The 21500-nt window shown below is 40.6% G+C and overlaps 1 protein-coding gene across 1 annotated transcript in view; it reads left to right on the top strand.

The window, feature by feature from the left end:
• LOC311252453 (plexin-B2-like) overlaps positions 1–20938 on the top strand; it is a 175379-nt gene extending 154441 nt beyond the window's left edge. The window contains exons 25-44 of the mRNA XM_084345606.1: positions 4531–4737; positions 4828–4911; positions 6440–6535; positions 7048–7184; positions 7275–7375; positions 8753–8982; positions 9610–9791; positions 9940–10006; positions 10507–10653; positions 10832–10909; positions 11307–11385; positions 11986–12086; positions 12582–12663; positions 13673–13824; positions 14111–14271; positions 15073–15220; positions 16147–16211; positions 16804–16879; positions 17260–17334; positions 17494–20938. Coding sequence (XP_084201732.1) covers positions 4531–4737; positions 4828–4911; positions 6440–6535; positions 7048–7184; positions 7275–7375; positions 8753–8982; positions 9610–9791; positions 9940–10006; positions 10507–10653; positions 10832–10909; positions 11307–11385; positions 11986–12086; positions 12582–12663; positions 13673–13824; positions 14111–14271; positions 15073–15220; positions 16147–16211; positions 16804–16879; positions 17260–17334; positions 17494–17598 — 2373 coding nt within the window. The 3' untranslated portion in view covers positions 17599–20938. The remainder of the gene's footprint in view (positions 1–4530; positions 4738–4827; positions 4912–6439; positions 6536–7047; positions 7185–7274; positions 7376–8752; positions 8983–9609; positions 9792–9939; positions 10007–10506; positions 10654–10831; positions 10910–11306; positions 11386–11985; positions 12087–12581; positions 12664–13672; positions 13825–14110; positions 14272–15072; positions 15221–16146; positions 16212–16803; positions 16880–17259; positions 17335–17493) is intronic.
• The last annotated feature ends 562 nt before the right edge of the window (positions 20939–21500 follow it).

The following is a 21500-nucleotide window of genomic DNA, read 5'->3' as shown; positions in this document are numbered from 1 at the left end:
AGATGTTGAGTTTTTACTTAAACGTTATCACAGCGTCTTAATTATAAAAAATAAGATCTAAATAATCTGATTATGTTGTTACATTACATGTTTCTCAGTGTAAAACATTTAAAGTTCATTTAAAAAATGTACATTACTGTGATCTAAAGTGAACAAACCCTTTTTTTTACATGCATTTTACCTGTTTTTCTTCTTTATTTACATTTTAGAACAGAAAAGACAGTAAATCTTTGTTGTTTGGGGTCTAAAAACAGCTCACATTCAGTTTTTTTCTCTCTACACTTATCAATCTACATGTTATCAGAGGTGTTTGACAGTGACAGGGTTTTTAATAAAAAGCACAATGCCGGCTGGATGTACTTTAAATCGGTCCGCGGCTTCGGCTGACAGTGAAAAGCCTGAAAGGAGGAGAAAAGGGACGACGCTTCTATTTCACCGCTGAATAGCTTTGAGTGACAGAGTCTCTGAGGAACCATTCACCGCAGGGGGAGAGAGGAGGGGAAGTCGTTTTATCGTCGCCTCATCAAACGCTGCCGTCTGAACCTGGAGGAAGACAGGGGGGGGGGGGGAGGCACAGTGGGGAGGCCGAGGGAGGAGGAAGTCTGAAGTTAAAGTTACACCTGCTCTGAAAAACTGGAAACCAGCTGCAGTGAATAAATACAAACTGAACTCTCTGGAGACGCTTTTCCTTCAACGGTCAGGAGGAGGGAGACGTTTGGTTTGAAGTGATCCTCAGTGTGTAGGTAGTTAATAATAATAATAATAAACTTTATTTATATAGCGCTTTTTAAAAACAGAGTTTTACAAAGTGCTTTGACAAAGACAATGCAAAATTGTAGAGGACAACAGAACAGATTTGAGAGTAGTAGTAGAAGAACATAAGTAAGAATAAGAAAAAGAATAAAAGAAATGGGTTAAATCAGTAAAACAAGAACAACAATATGGTCAACTCAGACAGTAGGAGCAAAGTAAAAGGAAGACATCACATAAAAGCAAGTCTATAAAAATGGGTTTTAAGAAGAGATTTAAAAGAGGTTACTGATCCTGCAAGCCTTATCTCCTCAGGAAGGGCGTTCCAAAGCCGAGGGGCCCTGATGGCGAAGGCACGATCACCTTTGGTTTTTAACCTCGACTTTGGGATGGTTAGAAGGGCCCCGCCTGAGGATCTAAGGCTGCGTGCTGGCTCATAAGGAGTTAAAATGTCTGTTATGTAACTCGGGGCCAGCCCCACAAGTGCTTTAAAAGTGATCAGTAAAATCTTAAAATCAATTCTAAAACGGACAGGGAGCCAATGAAGGGAAGCTAGGACTGGGGTAATGTGGTGTCGTCTGTTAAAACCGGTTAGAAGCCTAGCTGCTGAGTTTTGTACTAATTGGAGGCGAGAGAGTGATTTATGGTTGATACCGGAGAGAAGGGAATTACAGTAATCTAATCTGGAAAAGATGAAGGCATGAATGATTTTTTCCAGATCCGGGCGTGAGAGCATATGTTTGATTTTGGAAATTGATCTTAATTGGTGAAAACAAGACTGGACCAGTTTGCGTACATGCGGGATGAAAGTGAGCTCTGAATCAAATTGGACACCAAGATTTCGTGCAGTGGGTTTTATGTTGGCGGACAGTGGACCAAGGGCTTGCTGAAGAGGGCTGGTATGGTTTGGGGGGCCGAACAGTATGATTTCAGTTTTTGAGCTATTTAGTTGTAAGAAATTTAGAGCCATCCAATGTTTGATATCTGTAAGACAGTCTAAGACAGCAGCTAGGCTTCCAGGGTCACTGGGCCTCAGCGGGAAGTATATTTGTGTGTCATCAGCATAGCAGTGGAATGAAACATTATGGTTTTCAATGATCTGGCCGAGTGGGAGCATATAAATAGAAAATAAAATCGGACCTAAGATAGAACCTTGCGGTACACCACAGGTAATGGGTGTTGTAGTTGAAGAATAATTACCTGTGGTGACCGAGAAGGATCTATCTAAAAGGTAAGAATAAAACCAACTAAAAGCAGTACCCTTAATGCCGACCCAGGTTTTCAGGCGGTCTAGTAAAATGGCATGATCGACTGTGTCAAAGGCTGCACTTAAATCTAAAAGGATTAAAATAGCGCTCTCTCCCCTGTCGGCTGCTAAAAGAAGGTCATTTGTGACTTTGAGGAGGGCAGTTTCTGTGCTGTGTAGAGATCTAAAACCTGACTGGAACTTCTCGAAGATGTTATTATATGACATAAAAGATAAAAGTTGAGTGGAAACCACTTTCTCTAAAACCTTTGATAAAAATGGCAGCTTAGAGATTGGCCTAAAATTGTTAAGAACAGAGGGGTCGAGGTTTGGTTTCTTTAAAAGAGGTTGGACCACAGCATGTTTAAAAGAGTGTGGGAAAATGCCACTAATTAGGGAGCTGTTAATAATGAATAAAATACTGGGTCCAACAGTGTCAATAACCTCTTTAAGAAACTTGGTGGGGATAAAATCAAGGCTGCAAGTAGTTGGTTTCATGTCTGATATGACTTTAGTTAAAGCGGGGAATAAAACTGGTTCAAAACAGCTAAAATGACTATGGATATTCCTGCTGGTTTGTAAAATTTTGTCCGGGGGGGTAATGTTTTGCCTTATATTGGTGACTCTGTTTTTAAAATAGTTTAAAAAGTCCTCACATCTTTCTTGAGAGTCATCAATAAAAGGAGGCGGGGAGGTGGTGGATACTGACTCTATGACTTTAAATAAAATCCTGGGGTTGGAGTGATTTGCTAAAATTAAGTTGGAAAAGAAGGTTTTTCTTGCTTCCTTGACTGCGTTTTGATAGTTTACCATGGCATCTTTCCAAGTCTGATAAAACACGTGTAAGCCTGTCTTTTTCCATCTCCTTTCGTTTCTCCTGCAGTCTCTTTTTAGTGATTGAGTGGAGTTGTTTAGCCAGGGCTGCAGTGCTCTATTTGTTTGTTTTTTGATTTTGTAAGGGGCGATGGAGTCCAGGACAGACTGACAGGTTTGGTTAAAAAGGGAGACCAGCTCCTCTGTGTTAGAATTGGAATTAAAAGCAGTTAAAGAGGCAGTAAAAAGCTCAGAAAACTTGTTGACAGAATTAGGATTAAAAACTCGGCTGCGAGCTGGTGTGCTGTGATTAAAAGGTGTTTGGGATAAAATCATGTTAAATAAAACAGCTTTATGGTCTGACACACAAATATGCTTGGTGGAGAAGTTATCTGGGCTGAGGCCACTGAACAGAACCAGGTCAAGAGTGTGACCCTTAGAGTGTGTGGGCTCTTGTACCGCCTGAGTGAGGTTAAAAGAATCCAAAATGTCCATAAAATCTGTGGTAAAAGATTGAGTAGGGCAACAGACATTTATGTTAAAATCACCTAGAATGAGAATTTTGTCATATTTTGACATAAAATGAGATAAAAGCTCTGCAAACTCCTGAATAAAAGCTGAGTTTGGTTTGGGCGGTCTGTAGATAATTAAAATAATAACTGGAACTTTGCCGTGAACCATAAAACCAAGGTGTTCAAAAGAAGTAAAACTAATTTCTAAAATGGGCGTGCATTTAAAATCTTTTCTGTAAATTACAGCAACCCCCCCTCCTCTGCCAGACAGCCGAGGTTGGTGGTGGTGAGTAAAATCAGGGGGGGTTGCTTCGATAAGAGGACTAAAATCTCCCTGAGATAGCCACGTTTCTGTGAGGATAAAAAAGTCTAGATTATTAGAAGTTATAAAATCATGGCATAAAAAGGATTTGTTGTTGAGGGATCTGACATTTAAAAGACCAAAGTTTGCGGGGTTACAGCTAGAGGCAGGAGGTGGCAGAGCTTGTAGGGTGACTTGAATTAAATTGTTATGGACAACCGACCTCCTAGCTCGGTTTGGGTCACGTGATCTCATTGTCCAGAAGGAGCGGATGGCGCAGCTGCTGTAATCAACTGAGTGAGGAGTGATTGTAAGGTGATTTGCTTTGAGCGTGGGAGACGGAGGAAAGTAGTTAGCTGGACATGCTAATAAACGCAGCTAACACACACTTTAATCCGGTCGTTATGCTCTTCCTCTTGTGTGACAATGCATTTTCCAGCTAATCACGAGGTTTTTAAAAGAGTTTATTAAGCGGAAGATGAAGAATTTTCTCAAAACATAACACAGTTTTATAATTGTAATCTGGAAAAGTGACGAGTAACTAAAAATATCAGACAAGTGTAGTGGAGTAAAAGTACAATGTTTGCTTCTGAGATGCAGTAGAGTAGAAGTATACAGCTGCATGAAACGGAAATTAAACTTTTCCCTTTTACTTTTTTTATTTTATCAGGCAAAACTTTTTTTTCCATCAGTTTCACAAATGAAAAATAGAATAAAGTAACTTGACTTATTTGACTTCAGGGCTTCCGTACTTTTTCCTACTGTTTTACTTTTGTCTGCATTTGAAGAAATTAAATAATATAAACTTATCTTGACTGAATGTAAAGGCAGAAAGCATTGTGACGCAGCTGTAACGACATCTTCTTCTTCTTCTTCTTCTTCTTCTTCTTCTTCTTCTCGTCCCTCAGTTTGTCCAGGAGGCTCTGAGTAAGAACGACACCGTCCTCCAGTTTTACTCCCCTCCGGCCAACAGCTCCGACAGCCAGTCTCTCCGGACGGTTCTCCAGCTGGACAACGTGATGGAGGAGCTGAAGAGCTTCGACTACCATCCCGACCCCACCTTCAACGAGCTCAACAAGAACGTCATCACCGAGACCAGCATCATCATCGTGACTGTGAGGAGGACCGAGACAGTAAATCTACACTTCTATCGCTCGCCATCTCTTCATCTGTTGACTTCACTCTCGTTCTTTTACTGTCATCAGGGTCGAGGCTTCTCCAAGGCGATGACGGCCAAAGAGGCTCAGGCGTTCGTCGGAGATGCTTCCTGTCACGTGAACATACTGCAGGTAAACACACACCAGGTGTCAGAAATGAGGTTTCTAATGGATTCACGCTTCTAAGATGGAGCTGATATTGGAATTTTATTGAATGTAGGATCTCACACAGTCACATTACTCACAGTTTAAACTGCGGTGGAGGCTGTCACGCTGCAGAAGCACACAGATGAAACTGTTTTCCTTCTTCCACATCAGAATAAAAGCAGATATTGGGCAGTGGTTTGTGTAAAGTTTGACAATCTGCTTTTCTCTAATGACACACCGCAAAAAAACATTTGTTTAAGATGTTGATGGTCGAAGTGTTTGTATCCAGAGACGTAGCTGCAACGCCAGCCGGTCCGTCATCACCTAAAACAGATGAAATGAGAGAATATGTGTCTGCGTGGCTCTAATGTTATTATAATAAAACAAAACCTTTAAAAGCAGATTTACAAAGTGCTCTGACAGAGAAAACAGAAAGCAGGAAACTCAATTTACAATTTACAATTTAACAGAGTGAACGCTGAGCGGAGACGTTAAAACAAGACGGCAAAACACCAAACTTCGCCATGAATACACACCAGTGAGAGCGATAACAGCAAAACACAAAGAGAATAAAAAACAACGGCAGACATTTACACTCGGTAATGGAAACTACACAGTTAGGAGGAGGTGGCACTTTCAGATACATGGCATGTAAGGTGTTTCAGCATGACGCTGGTGTTTCAGTATGACGCTGGTGTTTCAGCATGACGCTGGTGTTTCAGTATGACGCTGGTGTTTCCAGCCGCACATTTTACAGATATTTAAGATGAGATAATCCTTTATTAGTCCCACACCAGGGACATTTGCAACAGGGATAGCAAAAATAGAGAGCATCAAAAAAGAAGTTGAAACAATATAGATGAGAAACAAAAACTGGGCCATGTCCTCGTCTCTGCCTTCACTCCCTCTTAAGTTTCCAGCAGGAGACGCAGGAGTTTTAGGACATTGTTTTGAAATGTGCAACCGTCTGTTCCGACAAACTAGAATCGATTCGCAGCTGTTCTGGTTCTGGATTCACCTCCTTGAAGGCTCATCCCCAGAAACCCAAAAATATATATATATATAAGAGAACCTGTGTGTTAAGTTTGAAGACATCTTGTGAGGCTGCTGTTCCTCTGTAGTTTATTTTAAGGAGAGGGATGACTGATGATGATACTTCACTCGATGAAGTGTTTTACATCAGACAATTATCCGGACAGTGTTCACTAAGCTTGACCTTTAGGAAAAACGAAGAGATAAAACGGCTCCAGCTTCTTTTTTTGCAGAAGTTGCACTTAAATAAATATTAAACATTTGGCACAGGGGTGTAATTAATCATTCCTGAACAGAAAATGTGCCGCCAGTCCAGTTTTTGCCTCTTTTCGTTGGGTCATGTCCATGTATCAGTACGTTTATTATCCTGGCAGGCCTACTCTCTAGTTCAGGTTGTTTCTATGTAGATATTAGTAATATACCGTCACTATCACAGTCTAACTGACTCTTTTCTTCCCCTCTGTCTGTCGTCTCTGTACAGGATGATAAGTTGATCCTGGAGGCTCCTTCTTCACAGCCCAGAGCCAGATCCAAACGCCAACGCAGAGACACGACCAACGACCTGCTGGAGCTCGTGGTAAACACACCGCCCAAATATTTTGTGTTTATTTGACTGAACTATCAGGGGGTGGCCTGAATTACCTTTACACTTGACCACCTTTTAGATAATTAATATAAAACAGGGTTAATACATTTGTAGGCGTCATGTTCTTAAAATTACAAGTTTTTAAGCCCAATTCAATCACTGTGCTCCTCAGTCATTCAACCCCTTTGCTTCAGACAGGGAAATTACAGGATATGGTCTGTAATAGACGTGGACAATTCAGCATGACTTACACTTCCAGAAGTTATAATTATCTTCGATGTCCATCACAAATAAATATCCAGATATCTGCTAAAAAATCATAGTGAAAAGACAATTCAGAACTTGCCTTAGAATTATCACATTTTTAGGATTTCTTCTGTATCAGAGCGATCCAGTGATAGCTGTCTGTGCATCCACATGCACACTGCAAACAGGAACTGCTAACAGCTAATTCGGCATACTTTTAATGCCTTTATAATGTTCTTAAATCGACCTCTTTCCAGGTGAAGTTTGGTCATGGTGAGTGGAAGGTGGGTTCAGTCTACTACGCCAGAAAAGACGACATTCCTCTGGCCATAATCATCCCGGCCGTTATCGTACCGATGCTGCTGTTCATCGCCGTGTCCGTCTACTGCTACAGGTTCGACAAATTTTCAAATTCTCGAGGGATTGTACGTTTATTTTTCTCTGTTGATCACTTAAACATCTTCCTGTGGCCGTGTACCAACAGGAGGAAGAGTCAGCAGGCAGAACGAGAGTACGAGAAGGTGAAACACCAGCTGGAGAATCTGGAGGAAAGTGTCCGAGATCGCTGCAAGAAAGAGTTCACAGGTACGCACTCGCCTGACAGCTGTACATTTACACGACTAAAGTTATTGAGGGACTGTGACAGGAATGTAAGTGATATATTTTCACAAGCGAAATATAAAACTGCAAAAAGATTCAAGGATATTCCAGTTCTTTTACAACCCGAGTCTTATTGTAGTTGCTTTTTCCAAGGGGGACTGGTCCTAGTAATCCCCTAATAAACACCTATTTATCTTGTATTGTAAAATGTGTTTTCATTTTGAAATATGAAAAGCGAGGAGCAGAAAGAAAATGTGTCTGACAGAGCGCTCACCGAGCTCGCCAAGAAGACCCACACGGTGGTTTCCATCGTCGGAGCCGAGCAGCAGACGCAGCACAATCATGATTTTTTTTTGTCAGCATCTTGTCACACGTTGCATCCACAGATTAGAGGACGTTGCCACTTTGACAGTTTATCTCCATAACGTGAAGTCCTGCCAGCACGATTCAGCAGAACTGAGCTTTGGCTCAGACTTCAGAAACTTCCCCGCAGGTCTTCTTGGCGAGCTCGGTGGACCGTTTTCATCTGAATGTGACAGCTCTGTTACTGAGCTCAGGGGGTCAGCAGACTCTTCACATGTCAGACGTTTCCACAGAGAGAGATTAAGAGAATATTCAATCAAAAGTGCTTCAAGTGGAGCGTCTAATCAAAGATGCACAAGTTCAAAATAATCATGGAAGATCATAGAGCGTAATTAAACACTTGCTGATTCCTGAGCCAGATAATATCAGAGAAGTTAGATGAGATAAGATGTACCTTTTATTGATCCATCACAAATGAATATCTGTAAATCTGCCAAAAAAAAAATCATAGTTAAAAGACAATTCAGAACTTGCCTGAGAAATATCTCATTTTAAGTTTTCTTCAGTATCAAACTAATCCGGTGATAGTTGCCTGTTCATCCATGGATACACTGCAAACAGGAACTGCTAACGGCTAATTCAGCACACGTTTTAAAGGCTCTACCATTGAAATATTCTTAGAAAAGTTATTGATCTCACATGAGGATGGATAAAGGCAGACTCATAATTTCTGACCAGCAACAGGTGATTTTTCTGGCTGAAGTAAAAACTGATTTTGACTAATTAAGCTAATTTTATCTTAACGAGGTGGTAAGAAACAGTCACTGGTTTTAAAACGAGTGTTTTGTAAAGGGAGTCTTGAACTAGAACGGCACTCAGTGGAGGTAACGCTCCCCTTTAATTAATCAAGCCTTTTCCAATATCAGATAAAACATATTTAAATCCACTATATCCAGATTTTTTTTTTTAAATGTTGAAAAATGCCTCACAACTATGGAGAAGATCATAAATAAACATAACTGAATGGACTTTTTTTAATTTTTCTGTGTGTCTGATCAGATCTGATGATTGAGATGGAGGACCACACCAGCGACCTGAGCGAGGCCCGGATCCCCTTCCTGGACTACAAAACCTACACCGACAGAAACTTCTTCCTGCCCTCCAAGGACGGCGCCAACGACGCCATGATCACCAGAAAACTACAAATCCCAGAAGCCCGCAGGGCCATCGTGGCTCAGGCGCTCAACCAGTTCTCCAACCTGCTGAACAGTAAAACCTTCCTCATCAACGTGAGTCTGAAGCTTTGACCTCCTCTGTCTTTCTGCGTCTCCCTCATAGTTTTTGTCTTTTTCTCTCTGTCAGCATTTATAAACTCAGCAAGCCAATTTATTTTTAATTAACTAATAGAAAATTGTTTTTACGTCCTACATCAAGAATAAAACATCTGTCAGCTGGGAGATGAGATGATCACTTTTCAGCCAATTTAATAATTTTTCTAAAAAGTTGTTATAAATGTCAGAGTACATTTTTAAATGGGAGACTCATTTAATGAAATATAATTTATCCCGTTCATTCAACACGAAACAAGTGGTAGTTAAACAAGACCGTTTAATCATCTGATTTACTGCGATGAGAATAGACACACTGATGAGCTCCAGTAAAAGCTAGAAAGAGGGGATCATCCTTAGTATAATAGGCAGGTTTTTCCAGTCTCACGATGTTTTGATCTTAATAGCACGTCTCCCAAATTCTTTAAAGACTGTAGACACACTAAAACGACTGAGAAGAGTAGGTGTCCTAGAATAGATCCCTGTGGTACACCCTTTAGATAATCTGACTGGTTGTGAGTGGACCTTGAGTTAACTCATTCACAGTTGTGTTTTTTTTAAAAATCCATCGTCTTCTCTGCCGTCCAGTTCATCCGCACGCTGGAGAGCCGTCCGGACTTCAACGCCCGGGCTCGAGGTTATTTCGCCTCGCTGCTGACGGTGGCGCTGCACGGAAAGCTGGAATATTACACGGACATCATGAGGACGCTGCTGCTGGAGATGATGGACGAACACGTGCAGAGCAAAAACCCCAAACTGATGCTGAGGAGGTGAGGACGGGATGGATGCACAGCATTTGTATAACCACAATATATGTGTTTGTATTTATTTACACTATATATTTTTCTGTTTAAAAAATGTCTTCTGTACCGTCCTAATGTTTTATCTGTTGTTTTCTCTCTGTGTTTGTGTATCTAGGTCAGAGACGGTGGTGGAGCGGATGCTTTGTAATTGGATGTCCATCTGTCTCTATCAGTTCCTCAGGGTAACACAGATTCTTTCACTTATTCTGTGTTGTTTTTATTTCCGTTTCTCTTCGATGTGTTTCTTCTTCTTCGTCTCCTGTTTCTTCAGTTATAATTAATTTCCTCTCCGTCTCTCCTTTGTTGAAACCTGTTCACTGTACCTGTTATTGTATCTCCGTCTCTGTTGATGCTGACAGCAGCGGCTGATGCGATGATGACTTTCTATAATTTAACGTTCTTGTACCGAACATCTTGTTCTCAACATCTATCACACCATTAACTTTTTATATGATGTGATTAGGATGAGAAGTTAACAAAGTCCTGGCGATGTCCAAAAAAGTTCAAAGCCTCTAAAAGGAGACTTACTATGCTTTTGTTGTTTTCTTCCTTTCCTTGCTGCACCAGACCTCCTTTAAAAAAGCTTAAGTTTAAGGAATTACAGAAGGAGAAAACATGTTTGACTGACATCAGCTGCCATGAAACCAACATGTGTCTGACACTCTTCGTGTTCTTGTTTCAGGACACGGCAGGAGAACCTTTATACAAACTGTACAAAGCCTTGAAGCACCAGGTGGAGAAGGGACCGGTGGACGCCAAGATGAAGAAAGCCAAATACACACTGAACGATACGGGGCTGCTGGGAGACGACGTCGAGTACTCAGTACTGGTTAGTACACACAAACACTGTCGTACAGAACAAGACATTTGAAGTTGGGTTTGAGGAGGCATCATTTTCTCTGTGTTACGAGTGAAAATCAGTGTCTTTAGTTAGAAATACATCTGCTTTGTAGGCTCTGCACACTTTGTGGTTTTTGTGTGTCTGACGGGTGTGTTTGTGACGTCAGACCCTGCAGGTGTTGGTGCACGGGGAGGGACCAGATGTGACACCAGTGAAGGTGTTGAACTGTGACACCATCTCCCAGGTGGGCGTTTGTTTTTCTGCTACAGGTTCCTGATCTCAGTCTGTTTTTAGAGCTGGTTCACCTTCTCTGCAGCAGGAGATGATTTTATTGTGTTCAGCCCCTGATGGGGATAAAGATAATTTTATGTTGTATGCCTGAAGCTAGTAACTTGATTTAGAAATATGTGTATTTCTGTGTGCAAACCTTTAATTTTTAGCTTTAAGGTGATTCAGCAAACGACTGCTGGTAAAACCCTCACAGCAGATCGTTTAGACCGACAGGGAGTTGTAAGGACTCATCCCTCTGTGATGTTTCTTTCAGGACTTTCCAGTTTTGATGCATGTTTGTGAGATATGATTGAAGTTTTTTTGTGTTGGGAGCGATTCAGCAGGTAACATCTTAATGTTGTGCTCTCCAGGTGAAAGAAAAGATCATCGATCAGGTGTACAGGAACCTGCCGTACTCACAGAGGCCGAAGGTTGAGTGTGTTGCACTGGGTAAGAAACCGCTCAAAATATATTTAAAACACTTTAAAAACATGATTATTATTCATATTTTATTATTATATTGATATTTACTGAATGCTACAATATCCAAGGTCAGAAAACAGGAGTTTGTCGCCACCTGCAGGCCTGCGGAGGAACTGCAGGGTTACAGTGACAACAGGAGGCAAAAAATAACATAATTATTATAAACTATTTTAATCAGATTGCCTCATTTTGATTGCAGATTAGTTAATGAGAGCGTCAGATATAATGATACTGTTACACACAGACTGTAAAAGCGTTGAACACTGATTCAAATTAATGTAAATTAATTGGAGAGATAAAGAGTATTTGATTAATCCTGAGGGAAATTACTCTGTTACAGCAGCCAGTTCACACATAAGATTCACACAATATCATAAAGACACTCAAAGAGGTAATTAAATGTACAAGTAACCTTCATTTAATCAGAAGATCTCATTGAGAATTACATGCAACAAACATGTCCAGACATACCGACGGCACATGAAGGTTTTCTCTCTCAGGAGTCCTTCCCGTCTCTCCAGCAGACCTCTTGTCTCGTCTAACCTTCATTCTCCGGTCCGTCCACAGAGTGGCGTCCTGGCTCCACGGGTCAGATCCTGTCCGACCTCGACCTGACCTCCCAGAAGGAAGGACGCTGGAAGAGACTCAACACGCTGGCTCATTACAACGTGGGTATTCAGTCTGCTGCATATGTGTCAGGGAATTTATTCAATTCAGTCCAAAAATGTGCAAAAATGAAATGTTTTGCACAAAAAAAAGCCTCGTTCAGACTGGTTCATTTCTCTGAGAGGGAGGCGGTCTGATTGTAACATCACCTGTGAGTGTGAGAGTAGTTTCTCACCCTCAGCTCAGTGATAACCGAAGTCGTAATTACCTGCTGTCTTTCTGAAGCTTTAAGTTGATGCAGCGAGTCAGGAGCGTGTCGTGTTCCTCCTCCAGACTCTGGATGTTTTTAATCATCTCTGTGTCGACTGCAGACCTTTTCTTCTGCACTAAAAACTTTTAGTGGAGGGAAATGTCGAGCCACGAGAGACTCCCCCTCTGACATTTTAAAACAAAGTATTTATCGAGGAAGCTGCTGTGAGACACAGTGCAGCTTGATAACTGAGAGCAGAGTTCAGTCCGAGTGATTCAGATGAGTTTAATGATGTCTCGTCCTGCAGGTTCGGGATAACGCCACGTTGGTTCTGTCCAGAGTTTTGCACACGCAGTCCTTCCACCAGCACCAGGACAGCTACGAAGAGAGTATGTACACACACACACACACACACACACACACACACACACACACACACACACACACTGAGGCAGAGGTGGCTTGTAACTCAGACATTACACCAGAATACAGTTTTCAGGTTTTTCATACTTCCATTTTTTACTTTTGTCAGTTTTTCCTGCACTTCACTCGTCTGATTGCTGTTGTTTGTGTTTACATTGAAGCTCCTGACTTTACACTCAACATTACCTCCTGAAAAATCCAAATCAAATATTGATTTTCATATGAAACTTTCACAAAATCTAAAAACTTCCATTTCATCTTTGAGTTACAGGAAACGTCCACATCTAAATCCTCAACTGTGCAAAGCATTTAAAAGTTAAGAAAACACCAATTAATGACTAAAAATCAGATGAAACAGTATCTCATATTTTACCCTGTGGTGATGTAACATACATGATTAACAACCGGCGGCAAGCTACAAATTCAAGATTGTGAGTTTCATGTGCCTTAAGTAACAACAAAAAAATACTTTTAAACATTACTAAAAGGGTAGAAATCCCACAAAATGGAAATGTGGTTTCCCACTGGAGGTTTCTGTGTTTGTTTTGTCTTTTCTGGCCTTTTTTTAAGAAGACAGTTAAAGCACTTAATGACAGAAATGACAGAAACCTCTTCTGAATAAGTTTCCGCCTACCAAACATTTAAGTCCATGACTGATCAGCTGTTGCTGATCTGAGAGAGAGGTTTCCACTGTCCGTGTCTTCCCAAATGTTTTCCATTCCTAGATTAATTCCCAAATTCTGCCGTAGATGGTCTTCTTTGAACTTTATTGGCAGTTGGCCGACCGCCATCTTCTGACGACACTACACTTTCATAACATGTAACATTTGGAGTTGTTGAGGAGATTATTCTCAAACAGATCAGTTAAAAACTATCCTCATGTTTTCAAATATCTTGTGAGCACTGCGACTGATTAGTGTCTCATGCAGATAAATCACCTTGAAATCACTTCGAACAAACTCTCCTCTGTGACAGAAAACTCTCTGCTGGAGGACGACAACACTTTCCACCTGGTGAGACCTGCGGACGAACTCGATGAAGTGAAGTCGAAGAGAGGCAGCATGAAGGACAAGGCGATGACCAAAGCCATCACTGAGATCTACCTGACCCGGCTGCTGTCTGTGAAGGTAGAGCTCCCAGTGTGTGTGTGTGTGTGTGTGTGTGTGTGTGTGTGTGTGTGTGTGTGTGTGTTTTAACAGATGTTCACTGGACAACAGTATAAACACAATACTTTCTTTCTGCCATCATGTTTTACGAGTTGAAGCAAAAGACTTTTCTGTGCAGGCGAAAGTTTTATTTCTCTTAAATCTGAAGCACAAATGTGTTAAAGCCTGTGTTTGTGTTCCAGGATAAGACAATAATCTCTCCACCTGACAGCGCTGTGAGCTTTATATATTTCTACGTGTTTTTCAGGGCACTTTGCAGCAGTTTGTGGACGATTTCTTCCGCAGCGTGTTGTGTTCGAGCTCCGTCGTCCCGCCGGCCGTCAAATACTTCTTTGACTTCTTGGACGAACAGGCGCTGAGACACGACAACGTGGACGAGGAGACGCTGCACATCTGGAAGACTAACAGGTGATCTTCTGAACTAGAACCAGTTATTTTCATTCAACTATTATTATTAAGACGTGTCTGATCAGTATCCAGGCTGTAAGTGAGAGACTAAGACTCTCCTATGAGTCGTTCAGACGGCCTCGCACGGATCACGCTGTCAGAAAACGACTCTGACGGCTGATAGACGCCTCGTTCACCGATGATTCAACGTCTGCCAGCTTTTCTTCGAAGCTCCTCTGAATCTCAGCTGGAGAGATTCGACCTGCAAAGAAAACCTGCTAAGAGAAATAATTACACCGCTTCTCAAGCTGTGTGTGTGTGAGAGACTGCGTGTGCGTTAAACCTCATCAGCTAAGCGAGAGTGTAATTACGTCCTCGTCACTGCTGAAGCAGCCAGTCGCCGACATGAAAGCCTGATCTAATCGTCAGTCTGTTATCAGGACGGATGAATGATGACAGAAGAAGAAGAGACAGAAAGATTGTTTTTTCTCTTCACTTTCCGCTTCTTAAACTGGCCTTGAGCTCCAACTGTCAATCATCTGGAAAACACACACACACAGACACACACGAACACGATGGACGATGAAATATTCATTAGCTGAAGTGAATTATTGACGAGGGTTGTGGTCTGCGGAGGTGGAGACGGCAGGAGGAGATGAAAGGATGGAGGGGAGGAAACGGTGTCAGCAGGTCTTTAAAAAGTCTGGAAAAGTCTGAAATTGACAGTGAAGGAATGTAACTGAGTACATTTACTCAACTACAAGTTTGAGGTACTTTTACTTTACTTTAAAAGGTTTTAAAAAGTGTTTTCTGTCCCCTCAGCTTGCCTCTGAGGTTTTGGGTGAACATCCTGAGGAACCCTCACTTCATGTTCGACGTCCACGTGACGGAGGTGGTGGACGCTTCGCTGCACGTCATCTCTCAGACCTTCATGGACGCCTGCACCAAATCTGAGCACAAACTCAGCAGAGTCAGTACAAACAAATAAAGAGCATACAAACTGTGTTAAGAGTCAGGAAATGGATCGCACTTCTCTGCTTTATATGCAAACAAACACATACATCAGTGGAACAAACAATCACAGTCAATAACTGTTAAAATTGAGTGATTTGTTAAGGGAGTCTGGTGATGTTGTGATTACTAGTTCCCTGGTTGGATCAGTTGAAACAGACAGTGTGTTCATAACATCTGCTGCTAACATCGGCAGGTTAAGAGAGCCAAAACATGTCATTTAGATTACAGTGAACCACATGGACATTAGTTGTTGTTGTGGCGTCGTCTTGTTGTCTCGCGTACGGTCTGAGTCTGAAACCACATCCAGGGGAGGTGCTTGTCCTTCTACATTTAAAACAACCTCGGTGTGAAATGTGATTTATGTCTGAAAACATGTCGAGTCAAAAATATTAGACAGAAACCTATTTAAAAGCAAGAAAAAAATTAAAGCCATCAGGGGAGCAAGGCTTATCAAATGTCCCAGTTTCTGGCCTATTTTCGTTTACTTTTGGCAATTTGGTGCCATTAAAAGTATGCCGAATTAGCTTTCACCACTCCCTGTTTGAAATGAACCGATGGCTGTTCAGACAACTATCGCCTAAGTTCTGAAGCTTCTTTTTATGATTTGTAAGCCATATCTTTAACTAAAAGCACACCCACAATCCTTCACTGGCTTTTGTCAGACGTCTTTGTAGGACACACGGGAAGTCTCTGAAGGAAACTGGAGTTAATTACGACATGAACCCTGGACTGTTTGAACATCACAGACTGATGATGATTAACAGTGCGGGAGCATCCAAGGGAGGATTTTCTCTGTAATATATCTTCACTCCACAGAGAACAAAGTTTTGGATGATCTGAGGAGCCTTAAACTGATCTTTTATCTGTTATTTCTTTCTGCAGGAGTCTCCGAGCAACAAGCTGCTCTATGCAAAAGAGATTTCAACGTACAAGAAGATGGTGGACGAGTGAGTTTGTGGCATTACATTTACAGAAAATGAACAAATCTTTGGGTCCATTAGTGTACCGTAGTGTCAGGAACATGCTTGTATTTGCATGAATGGGTTTTAAAATCTTCCACAGTGTTCCTCGGAGGTCTTGAAGGTCTTTTGATGCTTCACTGAGCAGATGTCAGATATTAATAATTGATCTGTAGCTGCTTTCACACCTGTAGTTTGGTTCATTTGGTCCAGACCAAGCAGAAAAAAATGACACATTCATGCATTTTATTTCTGGTTCACGCCGACTTTTATAACACACGAACCAACAGAGGTAAACAGGAGTTCATACAGACTTCCAGGTCGATCACTGATTGGTTAGATCAGGTGACTGTCGTCCTGCATCATCATCAATCAGATTCAGGTGACTGACAGCAGGTCAGGCAGCTCTAATGTGTGTATTTATGTTATCTGGTGTCGCAAAGAGATCAGGAGGAAACAACTGAACAACTCTACTATAACAATTGTTATTGCATGTTATGAATAATGACAAACTTTGATATACGTATATGTATATATATATATGTATATATATATATGTATTATCTGTGTGTTCTCACAGTTATTACAAAGGCATCCGACAGATGGTTCCAGTCAGTGACCAGGACATGAACACACACCTTGCTGAAGTGTCCAGGGTAAGAAAGCATCTTCTGACCAACTACCGTTTACTATTTTATACTTCACAGCATTTCAGAAAAATATGGTACGTTATACACTAGCAGTAGTTGTAATGTAGTGAAGAACGACAAACATCACAACAAACAGTAACAAACCCAGTATAACCAGTAAAGACTTGAATCCTTAGATGAATTTGCTTTTTATGATCTGGCTATTTTTTTTTCCCTTAAACCACCGAATTAACATAAATCTCACTAGAAGTTTGTGGGAATATTTGGAGCTTTTTTATTTTTAATGAATATTACAACCATTCCTGTAAAATCTGCTTTATATTTGAATGGAAACACAGCTGGATTTGAACTGTTTTAATACGTCATCATTTGTTTCCACTTCGTAGCAACACACAGACAAGCTGAACACCCAGGTGGCCTTACATCAGCTGTACCAGTACGCCAGCAAGTACTACGATGTGGTGAGAAATGTCCTTCAATCGTAAAATGTTATCGTTTACAATTGTATTGTTGTATATTTAGCTTCTGTTGGTTATTTACATTTCTTTATTTCTTTCTTTATATTGTTGGTCAAAATGGAAATATGAGAATCTTAAATTTTGTGTCATCGTCTTCTTCAGATCATCCAGTCGTTGGACGAGGACCCCGCAGCCCAGAACAAACAGCTCACCCTCCGCCTGCAACAGATCGCTGCCGCCCTGGAGAACAAGGTCACTGACCTTTGACCTCTGACCTCACGGAGGGGTCAGGGGACGGAGCTAACGGCTACTAAAACACAGGATGTTGTTTTCCATTTAAGGACTCAGAAGAGGATGAGCTCACGGACTCTGCCGAATGTTTGACCATGTAAGGACTGAAGTGGGAGGGGCTAGTGGGGCCACAGGAAGCTGTTGACCATATATGGACTGAAATGGGGATGGGTTATGGACAAATGAAGTGTTAAAGTGGAAAGTGAAGCGCTGATATCTACTACAGTTGTACGGCTTGTTTCCACTAAACAAATACCGCGGAGGTATGCAAAATGACCGTAAAATGGCTGCAGACGGTGAAATCAAAGGGTTATTTTTTTAATCGTAGCTAGGGCGTTCGGTTTGTGTAATCCTCGGACCTGGCTGTGTCTGTGTTAGCTTCTCTACACCACAAATTTTAATTTTTTCATTTTAAGGCTTGAAGAAGAAAGTGCCACACAAGGAATGAAGATTGAAGATGTTTTTGGATAATTCAAGTAACGAGACATTACCAAATATTTTCTTTTTGATACTCAGCCCTTTTGGTTGGACGTGTGGCTGCTCCAGGACGCTTTGTGACCACTTTTTCCTCATCGTATCACAGCAAAGTTTATGAACTGTGGATGTAAACACTGATCTGAGGTCAGTTTTTCTGTCTGGTAACCAGGAAATCTGACCTCGTCAGCAACAAGGCCTGAAATGGATGATCTTTTACCTTGAAGCTAGCTCAAATTAAAATAATCAACCAATGAAAACCCACTACGGTACACACCACTGGCCACTCGAGGGTCTTTGTTTGTTTTGATGGCACGATTAAGAAGTGAATTCAGGGTACGAAGTCCAAAAATCAGTGATAGACTTTTCTTGTATAACGGCCAAATGTTGTGTTTCATATCAGATTATATGCGATATGTGTTTCTACGCCGATGACTCAGTTTCATCCCGTTTAGTTTGTTTATCATTCTTTGTATGCAGGCTTGAAGCAGTGGCTTTGCATTTCCACGTACAAGAAATTCATCTTTTTAATGGACAGTGCCACTTTTTTTCTTTCATAAAGTGTTAATCAGGGTCGTCCATAATGTCACATCCTGTGCTGAAGTGTGTGTGTATGAGTGTGTGTTCAATAGTTATCAACGCAGATGCCACTCTGTTTTTACTTTCTGTGAAAAATCATGACTGCCTAATAATCATGTGCTCTAAACAGCCAAACACATTTTTTTAAAGTGTGATTTGTTTTAGTTTTGTAATCTGTGTAATTTCACTTCATTTGAAATACTTCCTTCTGAGATAACGCTGCATTTTTTCTGCTTTTTAACTGCACACATACAAAAGAAATGACTTAAGTGTCTTCTGAAGACACAAGGTACAAGGGGTCATTTAAAAAGGCTGAAAATAGATTATTAAATACATTTTTTTATTAGACCCAATTTGTCCATTGCCAGAGTGATCGTAGAGCTGCACAACGTCAAAAGATATGCAACCAATGTGACTAGACTACCTACGGAAGAGGATTAAGGCCACTGAAAATCTTTCGGGGGGTTCTGACTCTTTATGACATCACAATTAAAAACATTTTCTCAAAACACTTTTTTCTAAAAATGCAAAATTCAGATTTTTTTTCTCAAAACGCAGCAACTCATAACACACATACGAGGACATATGTTTAGTCTTCTGAAGACAGTATCCATGGATCATTGGAAAAGGTTTAAAATAAATCTAAAACAAGGGTTTGAATCCAGTTATTAGTAATTATGTGTCCATTGACAGTCTTCTTAGAGCTGCAGGGTGACAAAATATATATACTGACTACGAAAAGACTACCAGGACGGTTTAAAGATAAAAATAAAGACATAAATTAGAACAAACGATATTTATACACAGTATTCTTTCATTCCACACAAACGTGACAAAAAAGGCAAAAACACTTAACACAAGAATTTTCTGTTTTGTATTTTTGTGCAAATGTCAAAGGACTTTATGGATCTACATGTGCCTCCTTCTTATTCTGCCCGTTCAATGTTTCATAATGTTGATGAGTATTGATTAAAGGAACAGTTCACCTGAAAATAAAAAATCAGTCATTATCTACTCACATCCATGTTGGTGGAGCGTCAGGTTACATTTTTTAGTCCACAAATCATTTCTGTTCTGTCCACAAGCTCGACCGTGCGTTGATAGTATAAAAAAACGTCTTTTAAAATGGCTTCCAGAGACTTGAATTACACCAGACAGTATGGAGCCATTTTATTTTGTTTTTGGTTGTTTCTTTACATTTTAAAACAAGACTCCAGCTACTTCAGTTGTTCAGGAGAATGCTGCATCGCTGTTTTGCTGTGAAGCTCCAGAAATGTTTCGTGGACTAAGAAACTTCACCTGACTTTCCATCAGTACGGGGAGTGAACTGGGCGATCTGCTACTTTAATCAGAAATGGACTAGTTTAGTTTTGTTTCTTCTTTTTTTTTGCTCAAACCTAAACTAAACTTAGGAGTCGATATTTTCAAGAAGTATTTTTAAAAGATCCATAAAGCAGAGTGTTTATGTCAACTGTTGATCAGAAATATGGGAGTCAAAAAATCAACTTTCAGTCTGTAAATGAGTGAATTTTGGACCACGTTCTAGAGCCGTCTTTGGTTTAAGTGCCGTTACACACCTCAAGTGTAAAATAACTCCTGTGCTTCATATAAATCATGGTCACCAATAGATCGTCATGTATCTACATTATTCTTTGCCTTCTGAGCCCAGACGACGTGCTTTATGTAGTGCTCGAGTTAATATCAAAGATTAAATATGCAGTTTGTAAGTTTGGATGATGAGCCCACTCGCCTTCTGGGAGAGAAAGATTTCTGCTGCCGAAGTTTCTTTGTGTTTTGTTTTGGGGAGATTGTTTGAAGTTGGGTTTATTGACTCCTCTGAGGTTTGCAAGTCTTACAAACTGCATCTTTAAATTCTGAAGCAATACGACCTTAAGGCTGACGCCGTGTCTTTGTACTATATATCTCGATGGATGGACACGCTGCGAGGTTCTCACTACAATTTGCCACCGGATGACCTCCAGGTACAAAGACTAAAATAAATGCATCTTAGCTTTCTTCATTTTTACTTCTCATAAGCTTTCCTGTGGGCATTTCTCTCTCAGACGTTTGTTTTTGAAAGCCACTTTGGTGCCAAATAACTTCAAGGATAAACTTTCATGTGTGTTGTCGTGTGTGTTTGTTCCAAGAATCGGACTGTCATTTGAGTTGAATGTTTGATGAGTGTAGAAATGAGAAATAAGGGGAACAAACACTTGTGTATTAAATAATCTGGTGGTACTTTTATAAAAAAGAAGAAAAACAACTGTTGAAATGTGAAACTTTTTGGAGGTGTTTCATCAGATTTCACCAGCTTTTCAAAGCAAACTGCCACAGTTGCTGTTGATGTTCAGATCTTTTCCAGAATCCCTCTGGAAAAAAATGGTGTCTCACATTTTGCTGCTTAACATACAAATAGTTCATAAACTGTAAAAAACAAGACCTTCGGATCCACTAATCTCTTCAAAACACCTCTATCTCTGTCCCTCCGCCCATGCTAACTTCTTTCTGCCTTCTTTTTGCTGCCGGTGAGTGCCTTCACGAGTAGAACTGAACGTAGATTTGGAAGTAAAAGCCAAATAAAGGTGTCAAGAGGTCACATAAATGTCTCAAAAGTGCATGTTTGTTGTTCGTAACAGGTAGATCATAATGTAAAACAGGAAGTATTATAAAGTATTTCAGAGAGAGCAAAGTTGGTGCTGTCAAAAAACATTGAGTCAAGAACAATGAATTAAGATTCACTTCAGTGTCAGGCGTAAATAAAAGAACAAAAACATGACTGACGGATATGCTGGTAAAATTGTTTTTTTTTCTGATCTAGTTTTCTC

The sequence above is a fragment of the Pagrus pagrus genome, assembly GCF_965226575.1.
Source record: "Pagrus pagrus genome assembly, chromosome: 23".
Lineage (NCBI taxonomy): Eukaryota > Metazoa > Chordata > Actinopteri > Spariformes > Sparidae > Pagrus > Pagrus pagrus.
The sequence above is the reverse complement of the archived record's forward strand: the minus strand, read 5'-3'. Positions and strand labels throughout refer to the sequence as shown.